Consider the following 24,164-nt stretch of genomic DNA (forward strand, 5'->3'; position numbering starts at 1 on the left):
ATAATTGGTGAACAGTGACAAATATAAAGAGTACATTATCAGCAAACAACCAAAACAATCAACCTTAATTTGGCATTAATTTGACCCTTCGTACTTGTTGCATTAAAAAATGAATAGTAGCATAAGTGAGTAGTTTAGTTTTAGTTGGATAACGTGGGTTTTTGGTGATTTCATTGGAATCAGTCATACTAGCTACTTGGGAAGTTGAAGTAGTGTGATTTGATTTTTCACCTAAAAACTAATGACCATGACCGTGAGCAGACAACCGGTTTCTACCTTACTGAAAGGGAAGAAACGAACCTTCATACACCTGATTATTAACCATTATATATTGTATGAGAAAATACTAAGAATGAATAATCCTCTCTGAATTCTTATAGTACAAATATTTTCTATATCGTGTTCATCACTTCGATTTTTTTTAATCTTTTGGTTTATGGCATGTGGCTTTAATTGTGCTGGCGAGTCGGCTAGCAAAGAGTCAACTTTGTCTGTCTATTTTTACACTACATAGGGGAGGTTTATTCGTGGACTTATTTTAAGTCCTATTCTAGTTGGTTTTGATCTTCATAGGTTGAAAATTCTAGAAAAAGAATAAATAATACTTTGAATTGTTATAAGTTAAAAACCTTGTGCGCCTGGTCGTAATTCAGACTTAACTATGCTTAGTTTCAACCTCAAAATCCGTATATGCGACAAACAGAACAAGCATAAGGTGTCATCTCAACCTTCTTTAATGTGATTTTTCTTTGTATAAAATCAAGAAAAGAAAATGGCTTGGTTCTTTGCTGTAGTTGGTCTTTTAAGGACTTTATTAACAGTGGCCTGCCCTGCTATTTGCCAAGTTGCGGTGAAGCTTCAGAGTAGAGGTATTCATTCAGTTCTAATGATCACAACAGCAAAGAGTGGACTTACAGCGGCCCAAAGAGTTTTAGGTCGAGACAGCACAAAGGATGAACATCCCACGACAGAGCTTATTATTTCTTAAGAGACCAGCTCATGAAGAGCATTTGTCACTGCATGCATGACTGCCTTACTATACATGCGTTTCCAGATTTGGATGCGGGTACTGGTGTGGGTGCGAGACTCGACAATTTTTGAAAAAATAGGATGCGAGTGCGGCCATTAAAAAATTATTAAAAATATATTTATTTATATATTTTATATATTGCTAAGCATGCTTTTTTATATAATAATAATAGAAAACTCATATTTTTTTTCACTTTTTTTTTCTTTTGTAAATTTTATATATTATTAAGTGGATTATAAATATTTAAGATAATAATTAGTTTTTAGAGTATGGACAGCGGAGTGATTTATCGTTATTTTTATGTTTTCTTTTTCTTTTTATATGGTACTTTACCTTCAAGAAATCAAGTACTGGGTAAATTTCTTTTTCATTTTTTTTATTTTGTAAATTTTATATTATTAAGTGGATTGTAAATATTTAAGATAGCAATTAGTTTTTAGGCTGTGGACCGCAGAGTAATTTATCTTTATCTTTTTGTTTTCTTTTTTCTGGGTAAATTTTTTTTAACTTTTTTTTCTTTTGTAAATTTTATATTGTTAAGTGGATTATAAATATTTAAGATAGTAATTAGTTTTTAGAGTGTAGTTTTTTTGTTTGGTACTTTACTTTCTAGAAATTCAGTACCAGGTAAACTTCTTTTTTTTTTCTTTTTTTTTTGTAAATTTTATATTATTAAATGGATTATAAATATTTAAGATAGTAATTAGTATTTGGAGTGTGGACTATGAAGTGATTTATCTTTATTTTTTTTTCTTTTTGTATTGTACTTTATTTTCTAGAAATCAAGTATTTGGCAAGGTTTTTTTTTTTCACTTTTTTTTTTCTTTTGTAAATTTTATATTATTAAGTCGATTATAAATATATAAGATTGGAACTGGCTAGTTTCTAGAGTGTGGATCGTGGAGCGATTTATCTTTTTGTTTTCTTTTTCTTTTTGTATGGTACTTTACTTTCAAGAAATCAAGTATTGGAAAAAAAAATTTCACTTTTTTTTAAATAAATTTTATATTATTAAGTGGATTATAAATATTTAAGATAGTAATTAGTATTTAAAGTGTTGACTGTGGGGTGATTTTTTAAAATCTTTTTTTATTCTTTTTCTTTTTGTATGGTACGTTACATTCAATAAATAAAGTAATGGGAATTTTTTTTTTTTTTTTTTGTAAATTTTATATTATTAAGTGGATTATAAATATTTAAGATAGTTATTAGTATTTAGAGTGTGGACAATGAAATGATTTATCTTTATCCCCCTTTTTTTTTGTATTGTATTTTACTTTCAAGAAATCAAGTACTGGGTAAATTTTTTTTTTTTCACTTTTTTTTCTTTTGTAAATTTTATATTATTAAGTGGATTATAAATATTTAAGATAGTTATTATTATTTAGAGTGTCTAATGTGAAATGATTTATCTTTATCTTTCTTTTTCTTTTTGTATGGTACTTTACTTTCTAGAAATCAAGTGCTGGGTAATTTTCCCCCCCTTTTTTTTTTTGAAAATTTTATATTATTAAGTGGATTGTAAATATTTAAGATATTAATTAGTATTTAGAGTGTGGACTGTGGAGTGATTTATCTTTATCTTTTTCTTTTTCTTTTTTATGGTACTTTCAAGAAATCAGGTATTGGGTAAGGTTTTTTTTTTTCACATTTTTTTTTTGGTAAATTTTATATTTTGAAGTGGATTATAAATACTTAAGATAGAAATTAGTTTTTAGAGTGTAGACCGTGGAGTGATTTATTTTTCTTTTTTATGGTACTTTACTTTCAAGAAATCAAGTACTGGGTAATTTTTTTTTTTTTCAGTTTTTTTTCTTTTGTAAATTTTATATTATCAAGTGGATTATAAATATTTAAGTTAGTAATTAGTTTTTAGAGTGTGGACCATGAAGTGATTTATCCTTTTTTTTTTTAATCTTTTTCTTTTTGTATGGTACTTTGCTTCCCAGAAATCAAGTACTAGGTAAACTTTTTTTTTTTTCTTTTGTAAATTTTATATTATTAAGTGGATTATAAATATTTAAGATAATAATTAGTTTTTAGAGTATAGACCTTGGAAGTAATTTATATTTATATTTTTTTTTCTTTTTCATTTTTATGTTACTTTACTTTCAAGAAATTAGGTACTGGGTAAATTTTTTTTCCACTTTTTTTTCTTTTGTAAATTTTATATTATTAAGTGGATTATAAATATTTAAGTTAGTAATTAGTTTTTAGAGTGTGGACCATGAAGTGATTTATCTTTTTATTTTTTTAATCTTTTTCTTTTTGTATGGTACTTTACTTTCTATAAATCAAGTACTAGGTAAATTTTTTTTTTTTTCATTTTTTTTCTTTTGTAAATTTTATATTATTAAATGGGCTATAAATATTTAAGATAGCAATTAGTATTTGGAGTGTGGACCGTGGAGTGATTTATCTTTATATATATGTATATATATTTTGTATGGTACTTTACTTTCAAGAAATCAAGTATAGGGTAGATTATTTTTTTCACTTTTTTTTTTTTGTAAATTTTATATTATTAAGTGGATTATAAATATCTAAAATAGTAATTAGTATTTAGACTGTAGACTGTGGAGTGATTTATCTTTATCTCTATCTTTTTCTTTTTGTATGTTACTTTAATCTCAAGAAATCAAGTACTGGGTAAATTTTTTTTCACTTTTTTTTTTTGGTTGTAAATTTTATATTATTAAGTGGGTTATAAATATTTAAGATAACAATGATTATTTATAGTGTGGATTGACTGTGGAGTGATTTATCTTTATCTTTTTTTTTTTTTTTTGTAAATTTTATATTATTAAGTGGATTATATATATATATTTAAGATTAGCATCAAGTCATAACAAATATGTTGTTGCCAAGAAGCTAGACAATATGGTGAAGGAAGTTAAGAGGGAATTTAAAACCATAGTGATTGTGATTGGCCAAAACTAGCCAATCTCAAAAATAACAAGAAAGGGTAAGAAATAACAAAAACTAGCTTTTAAAAAAAAATTATGGTGTTGAAAGCAGCGAGGACATCATTTTCTATGTCCTCCTTGAGTGTTATGAGTAGAGGGACAGGAGAGAGAGGCCTGGCCGTGGGGCACAGAGAATAATGCTTTGGTTGAAGACCTCATTAGAGGAGAAGGTGAGGGTTGGGGAAGGGAACATGAAAGGAGAGAAGAAAAAAAAATGAAAGAGAGAAAAGAGGAAGCTGAGGAAGAAGGGTGAGTACTGGTGCATTTCTAAAGTGACAATGTGATCTATTTATAGAAGAGAAAGAGCGAGTAAAATAAATGAAAATTTTGGGCTAAACCTCACAAATGTTCTTTTATAAGTTATTGCTGTGACCAAATTTTTTATTTGTCTTTATGGCCAACCACTAGCATTTTTCTAAATAAGTTAAATGATTAACATATATTAAGCGTGAGTAATGCTATAAACACAAAATTTTTACACAAAGTTGATATGATAAACTTTTATAGATTCTCATTTGAGTTCATTACTTATATCTTACTAATAATCACTCACAATATCAACTATTTGTAAAAAAAAAAAAAAATGTTTGTAGCTCTAGCATTTTTTATTAAACATTGATGCCAATTGCCTCAACAAATCTATCTAATAATCAAAGCATTGAGAAGTGAGGATGAATCTTTAGCCTTCTAAACATTTGCTCACTTTTACAAAGTATTTTACAGATATCTTTAGTGATGTTATTTTCTCACGTATCATCGATTGGAAAATTCTGTAACTTATAATCTAACTAAACATGCGAGATATATTAATTATTTAATAGTGTAAATAGAAGATCTTCCTCCATATGTTTATGATGTTAAACCTAACTAAACTTGAGTTATTTTTTTACTTACCAATATTTTGATACACTTTTAGGATGAGAACTTATTATTTTTAAAATTACAAATATACTTTAATCCACTTTCAACAAAATTTCGAATAAGCCATTCATAATCGAAATCTGCCGCTCATTGAGGTTTCTTCTTCACAGTATTGTTAGTGTAGTAGCTTTGTTTTGTAAAAAGACTGTCTATATATTTCGGGTAATATTTCATTGAAACCTACTGCATCTACTTCATCCCTTTCACGTTTTTGTAAAGCATCTTGAATTCTGAATTACTTTCTTTTCAATCTCAACTCTTCCCAGTCTGCACAACTTGCATAGTCTTCTTTGTTATAATTCCTTGGCTATAAGACAACTGCTCTCATTTTACCTACAAAGAATTATGTACTCAACTAATCTCTAACGCCAAAGTTAATGTTGTCCGGCTGATATTTATGAATACAACTTTTTGGTTTTTATTCCCTTCACTTTAAGTACAAATGGTAATTATCGTTTCTAGCTATTGCCACTGCCATGTTATTGAATTCCACTATGGCAGCAGCATCAGATTGATGATGGTGAGTGTGGTAGTAGAGATGGAGGCTAAAAACGAGAAAACAAAAGCACCGCTCAACAGAACTATTCTTCTTTATTGTTATTATTATTATTTAGAATACCACTATGGCATTATAAATACACAGAACAAGTTTGCTTTGTTTTTGTTTTCTAATTTATTATTATTAGAGTATCATTTAAGTACATGAAAATCAATTGTCTACTGTAAGGACCAGATTTGAATTCCTAACCCAACATGTGGATGGACTTAGGCCCAAAATATCCAAAACAATGAATATGTAGAGAATGGGTTAGAAAACTAGGCTTTAGTTGATTGAACAATGAGTTAGATAGGTTTGATGACAAAAAGATGAAAATAGACAACTGTAAACTGAAGAAAAAACGTCCTCGGCGAAATCTGAGGACACTGGTTCTTATATAAAGTTCTTAGGTAATGTTACAAGTTTGATCATAGATTGCTACAGTGTTTCTTTCTTGAATTTTCTGATCCCCCTATCTTACTCCCTCCTCTATCTTTTATACTGCCTTTCCTTTTCATATTCACCCTTTGTTGGGCTTTGTGGAGCCTAGTTTTGTTTGATTTGGTTTGACGACCTGACCTGAATAATGTTGCGTGGTTTTTAATGGGAGATTTATTGAGGCTTAGTCCATAGAGTGGAAGCTTGGGCCGATAGGCCCAAGTCGGAGCGCTTATGGACAAGCCTCTTGGGAGTTCGGGGGCAACGTCCTTAGGAAATTTTTTTTGGCCCGTTTAGCCCATTGTAGAACCACCTTTTGTAATTAGGGTTTTTTTTGTGTGGTGTCATTGCCGTGTTTTCTATATAGAGAAAATATTGTAGCCGCAAGTTGTACTCTGTATTCTTCCCTGATAATAGTGAAATCTCTACAATTCCATGGACATAGGCAAATTGCTAAACCACGTAAATATTGTCTTGTGCATGTGATTGTTTTTTTTTTCTTTGGCGTGTGTTTTCTCTCCTTTTTTTTTTTTTTGTTTTTTTTTTTGTTTTTCACAGGTTGGGATTTCAGTGAAATTCCCTACACCCTTCACATGCTTGCCAGACGGTCGGTGTAGATACTCGTCCCATCAACACTCCCCATAAGTCCTTATGTAGTAGCTATAAGATTGAAATACACTGTTTAGGTATCACTTCTACATTAATACGGTCAGGGAGTTAGTTGCAGTGTATTTAATACGGAGGTAGCAGCTTTCTCTTTAGATATTTTAGGACATCTCCCTGTCCTGAGTTCTCATAATGCTTATCCATATCAATCGGGTGTTTCTGTGTCATTTTTCCGAACGACAAGCCACCTTTATTGACCTCGGCCTTGGTTAGCGGAGGAGGCTCTCATCCTCGGCACAACTCCCAGGGTAGTTATGATCTCGACTAACTTCTCCTTTTGCCAACATGAGCCCTTTTGACAGCGATTATCCCTTCTCAGACGCCTTTAGTCCTCGGCTTGGGCTTTAGGCCCACCATATACCCAAACGACGGGCCTCGGAGTCCCAGGCCCCTACATCTACTATTATCAATAAATTGACATTTTAGTTATAAAGTAGCATATTAAATGAGATATGAACTTCTTCTTAAAAAAAAAAAAAAAAAAGTTTTTAATAAATGATATAAATTTTGATTAATGAATATCCAAATAAATAAATTTATCTATATATATATATTTAAATATATAAAATTAGAGTAAGCATGAAATAGTACATCTCGATATCAACCGGTATCAAAATATTTCGTCTTACTAATCAAACTGAAACAGCTTTTAGCATAGTATTGACTCCATTTACATTACCTCATAGTGGTTTGTCCATTTGAAAATGTTATCCATTAGTTTATCACTTTATTTCCATATTTTCCTCTTATTTTATTACTTATATTGTTTGCTTTTAGATTTGGTGATTTATTTTTACAAACTGTTGATGTGACCAACTTCTTATTGATTTTCATTTACGTTTAACATTGACATTACTTTTTCATTTACCAATGACAACTCACCACATCTTCAGTTTGTAAAAAATTTTGTAAAAAAGTTTATATATCTAGCATTACTCTTGATGGGAAATACCATGGGACAAACTCTGAATAATTTCACTGTATAAAATAGAGTCAAACTTGAGTTTACAATAAATTAGAGATATAGCTTAAACAAATAAAAACTCTTTCTTTTATTTTTCACTCAGCGCTCCTCCTCATTGTGTATCTCTTACAGTTTTTTCTTTGCTCTCTGTGTTTTTCTCTTATACTTTCTCTCTTGCAATTCTTCACTGTCATCACACTTTTGGGACTTTACCCCACCAAATGGCCAAATCAGAATGATCTTTCTTTTATTTCTTCATCTTCAGCTTTTCTTTCTTTTCTTCCTTCACACGCCTATGTCATATCAGATAAATGAAAAAGCTAACTTGTCTTTGACTTAAAAGGATTGAGTGAGAAAAGCAGCTTTGACATCCAAAGCACCCAACAAATAAAGTCTAGCAAATTAATATATATATACCACACGTTATTTTTTTTTCCAATAAACGTATACCACACATTATGAGTGAGGAGAGCTAAACACAAAATGTAACGCCCCAAAATTTATAAGCAATAAAAGCCTATTTAATTTGAATAATCCATAAAAATATTAAATAAAATAAACTAGCAACCTTGAATTTGATCACAAGAGTCAGAGCTCTAATTCACCAAATACAAAACATCCTCAAAGATAATTCTCCAATACAATGTTTAATGCCATAAAATAATAATAAAATCCTCAGTTCCACAAAAATAATTCGTAACTTCTGTCTCCCAAGAATCTCTACTCCAGTAATCTATCTAATGTATTTGTAATGGGGAATAAAGGGGGGTGAGATAACTCAATAAGTGGAATTCACTAACATTGGGATGTGGGAACAAACCTTTTAAATAAATAATTCTTTCAACAAATTCACAACTTGTAACTTATCAATATTTTGTCATCAAATATTTCATGTAAAAGAAAATAATATCTTTATATTGTGAGCCATCATAATATATATACCATCATATAAACAATTTCCTAGACTTTTCTCATGGTCAACGTTTACGCCCCATTGACAGGGTTGTGCTGTCCTCTTTTAGGACTAGAACCTCCTTTCCATCTCTTTTTCTTAAGGAAGGCTCCTTTGGAACCTAAAGGTGCATTCCCTTACTAAGGAGCTTTTTTTTTGGATCCTCAATAGTATACTCCTTTGCTAAGGAGCTATCAAATGTGCATTGTCCCCTTTTCTGAAACCGTCCCTTACTAAGGACTAGCTGCAGTATGATTATCCCTTGCTAAGGACTAAATACCATACTGAGCTTCTAATCACGACTTGCCATAGGTTTTCAAAACATATTCAATATGCTCACAAAATAATCCATTCATATTTCTCAAAAATATAAGGACATATTCACACATACAAGTTTAAATAAATTTAGGTTGTCCCACAAGTTTTTTATAAAACGAATAGTCAAATGTGTACATCAAACGTTTTTAAAATATCAATTTATATATAGAGTATCAACATATTTCTTTGATATAGAATAGTTTAATAATCAACACTGTTTTGGGAAAACCCCCAAAATCAGTAAACTCCACTTACCTCTTAGTTGCAAAAATAAAGGAAATCAACCTCCCTTGAATCACAACAATTCAGTAGAATTAGAACTTAGCAACACCAAAAATAGGTTCATCAATACGCAATTTCCCACTTCAAAACTTATACGGTTTTATCCTAGAGAATAATGATATATTTAAAATTCTCCATTTATTCACGTAACTATCCAATTTACTATTGGAAGCCATGTATTGCCTTAAGTTGTTGCTTAGCATTCCCTCTTGATGCACTGGATGTCCATTGACTCTAACATTATATATATAACTATATATATTCAACTTAACATTGAAGGCCACATGAGATTGCTTTAATCCATCAATCTAGTGCTAGAATGCTCTCTTGATGCTGCTGGACATCTACTGACCTTAATATTATATATATATTAAACAAAAGTAAAAGCTACATAATCAATCAAAGCTTGGACCATACTTTGTAGGGAATAGCATGGCAATACGTGATGTAGCATGGCAATAGCATGACAATTAGTCAGAATGTATTTAGTATTCATAGTTTTTCAGCCTCAATGTTGGACTTAGAACTACTATTCCACTGCGGCTATATAAACAATTGCTATTATAATATTGTAATCATCACTCCAAAGACCCAAAATCTATTACATGGTTGAACTAGTGTGAATGCATATAAACTGGTCAACAATTGAGTCTTAGTGTGAAAGCAAATAAACCACAATTGAGGCTTAGTGTGAAAGCAAATTAACCACAAACTCTATTGGTTGAATTCAAAGACTTCCTGACATACGACCATAATACAATTCTTAATCAAATATAATAACAATTCTAGGAGCCTTTTCTCTATTAGTATAATCATAAAACCGTACCTGTAATCTCTACTCACAACCACAGTGAAGAGAAGCAAAGTTCAGTAGTCTGATGTGGCTGAAGCAAAAAGGAAGCCTTATAAGAATATGCACGTGTAGCTTAAGGGGTAAAAGACTAGGGTTTTCAAGGCCCATATATGTACTTATGTCACCCTACTTGGGCTTTATATTCCATAATATTTATCTTCTTTTTAATACCTTAGGCCCAAATTAATTTAATCCATTTTAATTATAGGCCTCCTTTAAAAATTTACGTATAATAATTTAATTGGTATCAAAATTATGGGGTGTTGCACAAAATCCTCTCTACTAGAGTAAACCCACAAAATAGGTCTGTAAGATGAAGTTGTCGGTCTCAAAGAACCTGTTAGCCATGTTGTGCATTTAGAGGAGAAAACGACGACATTGTGAAGCCGACGACTTCACCTCCAACTCGACGACACCTGTATGAGACAACCAAGATGCTAGACGGGATAAGAAGCTGACGGAAGGAAATTGATGGGGAGAAAGAAACTTGTGACGAGACCAACATGGCCTTGCTTGGCCTCCACGAATGTGTATATAAGGAAATATCTTGTTCCCCACGATTAACCATAATCAAAAGGATCTCTACAAGGAAAGGATCCTGCAAGATACGCATGTTAATGAGGATCTTTCCTATAAGGAAAGACCCTCTCCATCAAGAAATGAATGTCAACTCTACACTACTATAAAAACTCCAAATCCCTTACAAACCAAGGTACGCATAATTCACCCTAACTCTGGCACTCTACTGTTGTAAAAGTTCTCTAACTTGACATTCGGAGGGTATTTAGCCGTTACCACACCGGTACTCTTCGTAGGGTCCTCTTCTCTTTTTTGTATCATGTAGGTCTTGTCTAGAGCTCATGAGGATCGTGTCGCTTACTGACGATTTTTGACATCATCTCTTTGGATCTAGGTTTGCAATTATTCATTGTCATTGTACCTCTCAAGGAAATGTTAGTGGATTATGAGTCAGAAGAAGGTGACCTTATTATATGGCTCCACACTCCATGTTTGGACCATTAAAATTTCCCACCGTGTTTGAAAATTCGCAAGAGCCGCCCATACAATTAATTTGGGCCATTTGGGTTTCATTTTTGGTAAATAAAAAATGGGTTGAAGGGGGAGGGATGGGGGGACCAGTATGGGTTCTCTACCTGGGCGTGACCATAGTAACACTCTATCCGCTCCTAAGCAAAACTCCATACTCTCAGTCTGTGAGAAACTCACTTATTATTCTTTGGACCATTTGAGATAGAGATGAGATATAAGGAGCACCTACACACAGATAGTTTTGTAGCTAAACTTTGTCTAATATTTTCTATATTGTGTTCATTGCATAGAAATTGTCTTTCTTCTATTTAATTAGATATTTTGTATTTTGTATTATGTACGGCATGTGGCTTGGAATGTGTTGGCAATAACGCCGGCTTACAAATTGCCAACTTTGGATTAGGATCTTGGACCAAGGACAAGACTTGTCTAATTTAGTGACAGTTTATCACTACTCATAGTTACTCACTCGAGATTTTGGATTTGTCCGTGTAAACGTTATGAATTCCGAGGGCAAACAACATGAGATATCTTGCAATGCCAAACAACAAGTTGACAACAAAGAGATCAGGGTTAAGCTATATATGGTGTGCATGGGGCAAAGCTAATTCGGATTCATCTCTATCTACATATAATAGGCATGCAGACTGCCTAAGGTCGTTGGGATGTTTGGAGTTTTTTCGAAAGAGATATGGCCGTGAATTGATGAAATTATCAGACGAAAGGCACAATATGCTTCTGGTGGTTGTAGTACTAGTACTGCTTATAACAATCACCTATGAAGCATTACTCAGCCCTCTGGGGGGACTTTGACAATAAATAATTTCTTGAAATAATTCCCTTCTAACTTTTGCAAGATATGTCATCTTTTAGAATTAAGGGGTATTTTGGTAATTTTTGAGGTTTCATGCAGGTTTTGCGGTATTTTGGAGTTAAGTGATTTATAGAAATGATATTTAGGTCATAATTGGGTACCCAGTTAAAACTTAATTAACATTAATGTTAATTGGGTTAAATTGGATTAAAACATATTTAACTCAATTAGTAATTAAGTGCGTTTGGGTCTTATTCAAGGGGTTGGGTTTGGATGAGCAAATAGGTTCGGGTTGATTTTACTACCCTTAGGCAAGATGATGATAACAAGTGCAATACCACAAAAGCAGGGCCAGAGAGTACTTGTAAGTGCAATGCCATAGCTGCACACAAAGCAAGGACATCGATTGCTTTAGATGGGAGCCCTTTTGTGTTGTTCTTGATTGTTAATACTTTGACACTTGTGTTCTCAAACTCAATACTTCTTGTCCTCATTCTAGCTGGGCACAATAGCACTCCATTCTTTGTACCCAATATCTACCTTTGGTGTTGTTATTTTAATTTGTTCATTCCTTACCACAACTTTTCTTTGTTAGCAATATAGATGACATTCAATCTGTTGGTAAGATTTTGAAAATATATTCCATTCAAAATTGACATATACAAAAAGTGGAACTACAAATAAACCATGAAGATTGACTTGTCGAGATTTCACTTGATCACTAAAAAGTGAATGCAATCTATCTCTCTCAAAATTTTTTTCTTTCTCTGGATGTATTTCTAAAGCCCTATTTAGATGGGAAGAGATCCTATTTATACTGGTTGATCCTTCCTTCAGTATAGTGGCTTATATTAAGAGAGCTCATAAGATACTTGTCCTATCAGGAGTTTCCTCCACTTTTTGGAGAGGTTGAGTAGGTTAATGGGTATGGAGCATTATTTAGACTGGTCATTTAATAATTTCAAACTATTCTTTATGGCCCTAAAACACTCATCTTATGTTCAATTATATTATCCATATCATTAATAGGAAGAAAATAAAAAGAAAAAAAAATTGTTATGAATATAAATTATTATATATATATATATATAGCCTAAATGAATTCATAATTCGGCTAATTAAAGTGTACACTTTTATTTTTCCCATTCCTTGAAAGAGAGTGGACAATTAACTGGGCATATAATTTGTTGGCTTCAAGAGTCTTCAACATTAGAAATTAAAACAAAAAATAAATAGAGGGAATTATTGTTTTTATCATATAAACTGTTTATTTGTTTTTAGGGATAATTACACTAAACCCACCTGTGGTTTGGGCAAAAATCACTTTGCCTACCCGTGGTTTGAAAAGTATCACTTAACTCACCTGAGGTATGATCCGTTTGTTTTCCGTAACCCACCTCTGTTAAAATCAGGGGTAAATAGATATTTTTGCTCAAATTTTATGTCTCTCTCCTCCCAAAACAAAAAATAGCACAAAAATATAAGAGAAACAAGATCAAAAAGTGGTATTGATCTCTCTTAATTCAAATAAATCTTGAACATGAAGAACATATCCAAAAAAATAAAACCCAGATCAACCTACACGAATAACCAAACTATACAATATTTCCCTTCAAAATAGGACTCTTGTTTCCTATATTGCACTGAAGTATACTTCTTTCTTCGACAGTACCAAGCCCCAATGTGCCTGAGTAAACCCAAATAAACATCATCATTCACAATAACAATCAAAACCCAGTTAAGAAACCTCAAAATCTCTTCAATACTCACACGACACAGAAGATTTAAATCAAACACATCCCATACCATTTCTATGAATCAAAATGAACAAAATTTTCGAAACCCAGTTCAAATAAAACTCAAACTCTTTACAAAAAGCAGCCAATACCAACAAAAAACATCAAAACAGGAGCTATAAATCAAAATAAAACCTAGGACATCTTGAGTGTCGTCGTCACTCCTATGACTTCAGCTCCTTCTGTGACCGCACCAAGGACATCTTAAGTGTCGTCGTCGCTCTCCTCTTCGGCGTTGGCTACGGAGCCCTCACCGCCACCACCATGTACCTCACTTGGTCTCTCTTCTCCCATCGCTTCTCCTCCTCTGACTACTCTGCTTTCCCCTCTTCTTTCTGCCTTTTTGGCTTCTGTACTTTACAACTTGTGGCCTGCCACTAATGCACAAGCTCTTCGTTCTCTACCCACCCTTGATTTTCTTGATCTCCCCAGATCACCCTCCTTTAAGCAATACCATCTTCCCTCGGTGTAGCGCCTCTATAACGAATCCAACCCCAAGACCCACTTCATCAAAGATGGTAAAATTTTGAGAAAACTCTAATTACGTGGGTGGGTCGCGATGAACAGCAGTCACACATACCTTGCCTAGTTTCGATGATGCAAAACAAGTGTTTTCTCCTCCTCCAAATGCTCCAAACCACGAAGAACAAGCTGATCTCACCTCAGGTCCCTCTCTCGAAAAGTTTTTGATTTTTGGGTATTTTGATTCGTGTTATGTTCTGTTTTGGGGTTAAAAGGTGTTTTTGTAATGGCAGAGACCGAGGTGGGTTACGGAGATTGACGGAAACATACCTCAGGTGGGTTAAGTGACACTTTTCAAACCACGGGTAGGCAAAGTGATTTTCGCCCAAACCACAGGTGGGTTATATGTAATTATCCCTTGTTTTTAATAGATTCCACCATATAAAAGAATAGGGTGTAGAAATAATCCATTTTTGTGCAAAAAATAATATTTGCAATAAAATGATTTATTGAGGTAAATTTAATTCTAACATCTTAGGTTGATTCTCTATATATGGATAACATATTTCATTTAAAAAATAGAACCATTTTTTTTTTGGGCATACAATTACAGAATAAATTTATAAAATAATGAAAGATCATATGATATACCCCTAAATAAAGCAAAAATTAGAAAGTTTAAATTGTGATTAAAATCCTAATGAAATCACCATCATCCATACCATAAGTCAAGTTACAATTTTGTTAAAAGAAGCTCTATATCCTTCTTCATCACCTGCTATCTTTGCACTAAATCAATTTATCTTTGCCACGTCTTAGTGCAATCTCCGCATCACTAATTTTTTTGGTCCAGGGTCAATAAAATTTGAAAATATTAAAAAATCTGAAATTGAATTAATTTTAGAGGAGATTTTAAATTACAAACAAACTATAACATTAGGACCAAAATTGATAAGTTCTATCAATCCTAATCTTTACAATTTGATAGCTTCTGTCCTACCTCTACAATTCAGATTTTGTGTTGGTTTAAATTTTGGCTTTGATTTTCGATTTTGTGAGGTGAGTATAATGATTATGTATAATAGACTAACAACGATATATGGGTTCTCAGGTTGTGGTTGAAATGGTAAATGAAAAATAAAATCTATTATAGCATTTTTTTAGGGACATATTTTATGTAATTGGCTAATTTTTTGATAAAAAGCACTTTACTTGTAATTGGGTAGATTTAGGATGGATTTAGTACTTTAAGAAACATGTTGTTCAAGCCATGGAGATTGGACCAAGAAACAAGTGAAGAAAAGCTGTTCATTAAAGCTCGACAAATACCTCGATAGAAACAATATCTATTGAGATTTAAGAATGAAATCTGACAGAAGCTGAATCTGTCGAGATCTACAAAATCAGAATTTTCAGATCTGATTTTTGTCTCATCCTGACATGTATGTGTAGGGTTTCTTTTCTCACAACCCTAGACATATATAAGGTTTATTTTAAAGGTCGTCATACATGGAGAACATATGCAGAAAGTGACCTAGTGACTTACTCTTTCTGTGAGAAGTTACTGTGTCTTTTGCGCCTTAGGGTTTTGTAACCAAGTACTTTTCGATCTCCATTGTTGATGAAGTGAAGAACTTTGCAGCCAACACATCTTCTTCAAGTTGCTAGAGTTAGTCATGTATTGGGATTTGTGCAAAGGAGTTAGTCACGTATTGGGATTCGTGCATCATTGGTAGCGTTTATATACTAGAGAGTTCAGAAGTTCTGAAGCGGTAGAAAGTTTCTACTGTAAGTTCATCTACGGGGATTGTAGAGTCTAGGGACAAAAGTTTTGTACTAGATCTGAAACTTTTCTTTACTATAGTGAATTGTTTTTTGGGAAGGTTTCCCCTTAGGTTTTTTACTATGAAACTAATTTGTTTCATTGGTTTTCCCGAGTCATCATATCTTGTCTTATTTACTATTTTGTTGTACATGATATTGATGTTTGTTTGTTTTAACAAGGTTTATTCATAATAAATCTAATTAACAACTTGAGTTTAAAACTTATTAATTGTATAAACCGATGTCTAAATTTTCCAACACATTAAAAAAAGAAAAAGAAAAACCAATCATTGTTTTTGATTTTTACATGCAGCCATCAATTATCATGTATCGAATTGAAGTTAATCTTCTGTGTCAATCCTATCTGCCTGGGATTATGCACAACCTTAAAAAACCAAAAACCATAGTCCATTTAATTTTGCAATGAAAATTTTCAAGAAATTTATTACTTTTTATGAAAATAAACATGAAATACGAGTACTGCATGTGTACATATAGGTCAAACAAAACCTGACATGTGAGGGCTACTGCCAAAAAAGAGTCCCCTACCTTGAGGTTCTCAAAGAAGCTCCATAATTTATTTATTTTAAAGTATAATGAGAAAGTGAAGAGCATAACATTTATCAACTCGTTCTCGTGATGTATACAAATCTTGGTGGGTCTCATGCATTGAAGATCTATACTTGGCATATGGTACACATGAATAACATGCTATCTCTACGATAGTATTATGGAAATGGACTGACCCAAAAGAATTAGTAATAGTATGTGTCACACCCCTAACCCAAGTAAGAGCTAGGCACATGACAATAGCCACACACTTATAAAGTTTACACCCTATAAGTGTGTAAGGCCCTCTTAACAATTAAAGAATTATCCTCAAGAAAATTTCATCAATAAATTTAGGGATAATTACACATAACCCACTTGTGGTTTGGGCAAAAATCACTTTGCCCACCCACCCGTGGTTTGAAAAGTATCACTTAACCCACCTGAGGTGTGTTTCCGTCACTCTCTGTAACCCACCTCGGTCTCTGCCGTTACAAAAACACCTTTTAATCCCAAAACAGAACATAACGCGAATCAAAACCCCCAAAACTCAAACACTTTTCGAGAGAGAGACCCAAGGTGCAATCAGGCTTGTTCTTCGTGGTTTGGAGCGTGTGGAGAGAGAGAAAACACTTGTTTTGCATCATCGAACCTAGGCAAGGTATGTGTGATTGTTTTTCATCTGCATTTGGGTTTTTGATGTCATTTTTTATCGTGACCCACCCACGTAGTTAGGTTTTGCTGTTCATCTACACAATAAAATTTTTTTTGTACGTTAAATGTGCATTTTGCTATTTATGTGTAGAAACGCTTAGGATATGCATTTTGCTATGGTTGTTTCTATAATGCATATACTTGAAAGAATTAAGTTTATTTGTCAATGATTGCACTTGTTTGAGAATTGTGGGTAGCGTGGTCCCTATAAATTTGTTGGGAATCTGGTTTTGCATGTGCTTTATGTGGTCCTTTGTCCGTGTGTTGCTGTCAATTTGTTGGCTTGTTGTCTCTTTTGGCTTCTTGTCATTTTCTGCATGTCAGTGTGTAAACAAAATACTTATTTTAATTGCAGATGATTGACTTCACATTTGACATTGAAATTCATGTTGGGGGATGTTTTGTGGAGGAGCCAACCATACAATATGTGGGTGGGTCTGTACGTTTACTGACAGAGATTGACCCTGACAAGTTGAGTTACTTTGAAATTCGGGATTTGTGCCATCTAGTTGGTGCTCCTATGGAACACAGTAGATATAAGTATTTACTTCCTGAAGGTGATCTACAGTATGATTTAAGAGACATAGAAACAGATACAGATGTCGTAAACATGACTAACCTTCATAAGGCATTGTATGCTGAAAAAATCATAATCTATACTGACATAGATGTGGAGCCATTGGCAGTTGAGTATCCTAATGCGGGGGAGTGGCAGATGGTGGTGTAGGTGGTGATGGAGGTGGCAGATGGTGGTGTAGGTGGTCACGCAGGTGGTGATGTAAGTGGTGATGCAGCAAGGGTTGAAATAGAATTGGATAGTGATGATGATGAAGATGATGAGAATGATGATGAGAATAATGATGAGAGTGATGATGAAGAAGATGTTGAGGATGTTGACATTGATGCAAGAGATGAAGAACATAATGTTGAAGGAGATGATGATGATGATGATTGGCTAAATGAAGGCCTAGAGGGGGATGACTTTGGTGATGATATATTTGTTGCTCAAAACTCAGCTCCACAAGGTTCTGCTCCCAATACAAACCCAAAATCAAGCAATGCACCCCACACAGCCCCACAAAGTTCTGCTCCCAATACAAACCCAGAATCAAGCAATGTACCCCACATAGCCCCAGAATTAAGCAATGCATTCCATGCAGACCCTAAGTGGGCTGAGCCAGCCCTTGAGGATGACCTGGTAAGCATGGATGGGTCTGATGATGAGCAGGTATCTGAGCAAGTAGAGTTAATGCTAAGAGTGACATGAGAAATGTTGTACTGAAAAAGGAGATGAAGTTCCCTAATGCAAAGGTGTTCAGAGCTGCTTTGAGGGAGTATGCAATTAAAAACCCTATTGACATCAAATTCAAGCTTAATGAGAGGACCAAGATATCAGTTCATTGCAAGAATGGGTGTGGGTGGAGATGTTATGCATCTCAAATAAGTGGAGAGCTAACATTTCAAATTAAGACCTTGACTGATGACTGTACTTGTCCCAAGTCTTTTAAAAACAGCCAAGCAACATTAGCTTATGTTGCTAAGAGGTTCATTGAGGATTTTAGCAAAAATCTAAATTGGGAGGTGAGTGGTGTACACAACCATGTGATGCAAAATTTATCTGTTGACCTAAGTGTAAACCAAGTGTATAGGTCAAAGAGAAAGGCAAAGGATTTGATAAATGGAGATGAGCAACTGCAATATGGTGTCCTTAGGGACTATGCACAAATGATAACTACTGTAAAAAAGGGGAGTAGAGTTATACTGCAGACAGAAATGGCTGAGGAGACTTCCCAGCCAAAATTTAAGAGGATGTATGTTAGGTTCAATGCTCAGAAGGTAGGATTTTTAGGTGGATGCAGACCATTTATAGGTTTAGATAGTTGTCACATAAAGCACAGATTTGGTGGGCAAATCTTATCTACCACTGCCAAGGATGCAAATGACAACATTTTTCCAGTAGCCATGGCTGTTGTGGAACAAGAAACCAGGGAGTCTTGGATATGGTTTTTGAAAATTTTTGCTGATGATATAGGGAGGCTAGAGGAGCTTCAGTTGGTCTTCATTTCTGATAGGCAAAAGGTATGCAAGTTTTGTTTTGTTCAGTTGCACTTGAATAGTTGACTTTGTTTACTGAACTAACTTGTTTTGTTTGTTTGTTTGCTTATTTACAGGGGCTTATACCTGCAATAGAGACACTATTCCCTACCGTGGAGCATAGATACTGTGTGAAACACATCTATAACAATTTCAAAGTTGATCACAAGGGATTGGAGCTGAAGGATGCATTGTGGAGGTGTGCTGCTGTCACAACAGTAAAGGAGTTTGAGAGATGCATTCAGTACATAAGGGATTTGGATGAAAAGGCATATGAGTATCTTGCAAACATTGCACCTGCATAGTGGACAAGGTCACATTTCACTCCTAGGGCCTTAACAGATTGTTTGGTAAATAATTTGAGTGAGTCTTTTAATGCAATAATATTGAAGTCTAGGGACAAGCCTATCTTGGCAATGTTGGAGTGGATTAGGGTTAGACTTATGACTAGGCTTTACACAAAAAGGGAAGGGATACAGAAGTATGTTGGAAAGTTGTGTCCAAACATACAAGATATGTTGGAGAAATTGAAGGTTGAAAGTAAGGCATTTAGTGCTACCCCAGCTGGTAGTTTCTTTTATGAGGTAGGCAGTCAGTATGAGAGGCATGTAGTTGATTTGGTGAAGAAGACATGTAGCTGTAGGTCTTGGAATTTAAATGGCATTCCCTGCAAACATGCCATAACAGCCATTTATACAAACATTGAGACACCAGAAGACTATACCCACCCATGCTACTTCAAAGAAACTTACATGGAGATATACAAGGAGGTACTTCCTCCCATGCCTGGCCAGTCAGAATGGGCTGAGACTGGACAGCCTGCTCCCCTAGCACCTCACATATACAAACCACTAGGCAGACCACCCAAGCAAAGAAAGAGGGCTTCTGATGAGCTTAGGAACCCTTACAAAGTAAGTAGACTGAACAGACTTGTAAGATGTGGGAAATGCAAAAAGGAAGGGCATAATTCAAGAGGGTGCAAGGCTGGCATTACTGGGGAGACACCATGGTAGAGGAGACAGAGACTTCAAAGAGAAAAAGCTGTAAGTAATTAGGATTTAAATGGCAAAAAAAAAAAAAAAAAACTTGTTTTTAAACTTACAATAAACACTGTATTGAAACTGGGTTTTGTTGCAGGCAAGGGAAGGGGTGCCTGCACCTAGATCTGCACCTCACCTCAGCCACCATCCCAGCAGCCTACCCAGACCTACAACATGATGTCTGCCACTCAGCCTTCATCCTCACAGCAAGGAAATCAACCTAGGCCATCTCACAAGAGAGCAGGATGGTTCTCTTCCTCACAACCAGAGTTTCACACACCTAGGGAGACCTGGGATACCTTACCAAGTTCTTCACAGGTAACTTAGTCCTGGATGGTTGTGTAGCTTGGGATATTTTTTAACAAGTGGATCTATTTTTTATTTTGTAGCCTTCACATGCAAGTGGGAGCACTGGTGGTGTGAGGACTAGAGGACAGCTTGCTGCACAAAGGCCACCAAAAATGAATCCAGTGGGTGGAAAGAGGAAAGAGTAAAGGCAAGAAATGAATGAAGCTAGTGGGTACGCATGCCAGCATTGGGAGTAAAGCTAGTGGGAACATGTGGGCCTTTTTGGTTTTTTTTTTTTTGTGAAGACCACTGTTGGCCTTTTGTAATTATCAATTAGTGTAAAAAACAGTCACTGCTGGCCTTGGAATGTGCTTTTTTGTAATTACTAATTAGTGTAAAAAACAATCACTGCTGGCCTTGGAATGTGCTTTTTTGTAATTAAGGTACAATACACTCCAGGTTGTTATATGGAAGTTGTGATATTACAGTTTGTATGGAACAATATTTGTCCAAACTAGATTATATGGAAGTTTATTTATTGCTACTACAAATTGTGTCCAAGTATATTATTTTTATTGTGGAATGGTATGCACAACCAAATTATATGAAAGTTTATTTATTGCTACTACAAATTGTGTCCAAGTATATTTTTCTAATAGAGTGTATGGGAAGTTTTATTGTGGAATGGTTGTTATGGTATGCACAGCCAAATTATATGGAGTTTATTATTGGTTATGCACAGCCAAATTGATAATTGACCATTACTTCTTCCATTGAATGGTTGTTATGATATGCACAAAATACTCAATAATTGACCAATTCTTCATTCATTGAATGGTTGTTATGATATGCACAAAATACTCAATAATTGACCAATTCTTCATTCATTGACACATCAAAACATTACATCAGTAGGCTAGTGCTATTACAATGCAAATTCATTAACACCATTGCCATAACTATCTCTACTAACCAATTAACTACTTCAGGGGCAACAATCTAGGTCTCTTCACTCCAGAGAACTCAATTGAGCCAAAACACAACAACATAACAATAACAAAAAAGATCCACGACAAAATGCATGCAGACTTCCACATTCTTTGCTTCTCTTCAGCAAGAATGGCTTTTTCCTTAGCTTTTGCACAGACAGCTCGAGCCTTTCTCTCCCTCTCCTTGGCTTTGGCTACCTCTTCAAGAGCCTTTTCTACCGTTTGCCTAGCTTCTTCTGCCATTTCCAGAGCTTTCCTTTCCCTCTCATTTGTAAGTTGGAGAGCAGTCTGAAGCCTAGACATCTTTTTTAGAGCCAAAGGTGCAGTTTCATTCCCACAAGGACAGGTTGGGTTATCAATCCAAACAAAGAAAGGACACTTAGGACCAACCTTATAACGGCTACAACCCAAGAACCTCCTCCGAAAATTGTACAGACTCAAACTTGTTCTCAAAACACAAGTCTGCTCATTGTACATATGTCCACATGAACCCGAAAAATTACCACTTGCTGAAGACATATCAATATAAAACGATTCATGGGAAGTACAAATTTAGACTTTTACACAGTAAGTTCACACTTGAACAAAATCTGAAACCCTAAATCAAGAACAGACCCAAATGCAGATGAACAACAGTCACATATACCTTGCCTAGGTTCGATGATACAAAACAAGTGTTTTCTCCCTCTCCACACGCTCCAAACCGCGAAGAACAAGCTGATCGCACCTCGGGTCTCTCTCTCGAAAAGTGTTTGAGTTTTGGGGGTTTTGATTTGCATTATGTTCTGTTTTGGGGTTAAAAGGTGTTTTTGTGTTAAAAGGTGTTTTTGTAACGGCAGAGACTGAGGTGGGTTACGGAGAGTGACAGAAACATACCTCAGGTGGGTTAAATGATACTTTTCAAACCACGGGTGGGCAAAGTGATTTTCGCCCAAACCACAGGTGGGTTATGTGTAATTATCCCATAAATTTAAAATATCCTCAATAAAGTAATTCTCAAAAGATCTCCAAATAATAATCTTTCAACATCAAATAAAAATAAACTAAATCCTTTAAATCAAAAGGACCATACAAATGGTAATCTTAAACATAAAAGTTCAAATCTTATTCCATTGATTTCCTAAACTTCACTCATGCGCACATCCCAGTGGAAGCCCAAACATATGCTACTCTTCTTGATCAAAATCTGAAAGGAGAAAGAGGGGGGTGAGTTGACAACTCAATAAGTAACCAAAATCCGAATAAGTTCTATCGAACAATAGATCTGTAAAGTAATAAGATGTAATATGAATCTTTAAAAGTTATAATATGCTATTGTTTTCAAAAATAGTTAAAGAAGTTTTATAATCTTAAAATAATACTTTGTAAATAGATCACGTACTTTAATCTTACAATTATATCATAGATGGTTTAGAAAGTAGTCAGTTTTCCATATATCAAAAGCTATAACTTACAATAGGTTCCAAAAATACATAAGCAGTTTTAATGACTCAAAATAGTTAAATATTCAAACGTAATTCATATTCTTAACAATCTTATGGCTATGGTCACACTATATCCTCGTGACTGGGCATTAAAGTACCAATAAATAACCCCCATTGGCCGGGTATTAGAGTACCAATGAATAACCCCCCTTGGTTTGGGTATTAGAATACCAATGAATAACCCTCATTGGCTAGGTATCAGAATACCAATGAATAACCCCCATTGGTTTTGGTATCAGAGTATCAATGAATAACCCCCATTGGTTTGGGTATCCGAATCAATTCATAGTCAAATTGTCCATAATCATATATATAAAATCATAGTTTCTAACAAAAATATATCTTATTCAAATACATATATATATAATCATATATTCAATATTCAAATATACTTGTGATATTTCTATATTCTTACTTTAAATCAATATAGCAAAAAAAAAAAAAAACAATAAAATAAAATAAATCTTATATTTAATGCTCATATTTATTGGTGGAAATTCTTTATTCTTTACTTTGAATTAGTATAGCTAAAAACAATTAAATAAAATACATCATATATTCAGTAATCAGATATATTTGTGATAATTCTTTACTTGAAATCAGTAATACTTGTAACAACTGTAAACAATTTTCAGTAGTTAAAATACGCAAAGATAAAACCAATTAGGATAAGGTTACTTACCTCAGCTAGCTCACCACAAAAAACTTCTCCCTAACAATTTTCAGTAGTTAAAATACGCAAAGATAAAACCAATTAGGATAAGGTTACTTATCTCAGCTAGCTCACCACAAAGAACTTCTCCCTAACACTGTCTCTAAAGTCCTTAGATATCTCCTAACAATTTTAAAGTACCATTTACTCAATAATCAAATAATAAGAATAACCTGCAAGTTACTTGACCAGATGAGAAACTTCTAAAGTACCCAATAATTTCTCACTATTAATTCTCCTACAGTTTCTCTATGGCTATATTCCACATTCTATCATTTGTATTAACTCCGTTTAAAATTTGTTTCACGCAAAATCCCAAGCACTGTGTAATATGAGACTCTCACATGATTATTTAGGCAAAAAGTTAAAAGCATTCATAAGGACTGAATACTCTGTAAAGCTGAGTACAATCTCTAACAA

The 24,164-nt window shown here is 33.9% G+C and overlaps 1 protein-coding gene across 1 annotated transcript; it reads left to right on the plus strand.

The window, feature by feature from the left end:
- The first annotated feature begins 19,674 nt into the window (after positions 1–19,674).
- LOC115987877 lies at positions 19,675–20,244 on the plus strand. The gene has a single exon (XM_031111483.1). It carries the CDS (start codon positions 19,675–19,677, stop codon positions 20,242–20,244), a length of 570 nt encoding a protein of 189 aa, XP_030967343.1.
- The last annotated feature ends 3,920 nt before the right edge of the window (positions 20,245–24,164 follow it).

This window comes from Quercus lobata, chromosome 4, assembly GCF_001633185.2.
Source record: "Quercus lobata isolate SW786 chromosome 4, ValleyOak3.0 Primary Assembly, whole genome shotgun sequence".
NCBI lineage: Eukaryota > Viridiplantae > Streptophyta > Magnoliopsida > Fagales > Fagaceae > Quercus > Quercus lobata.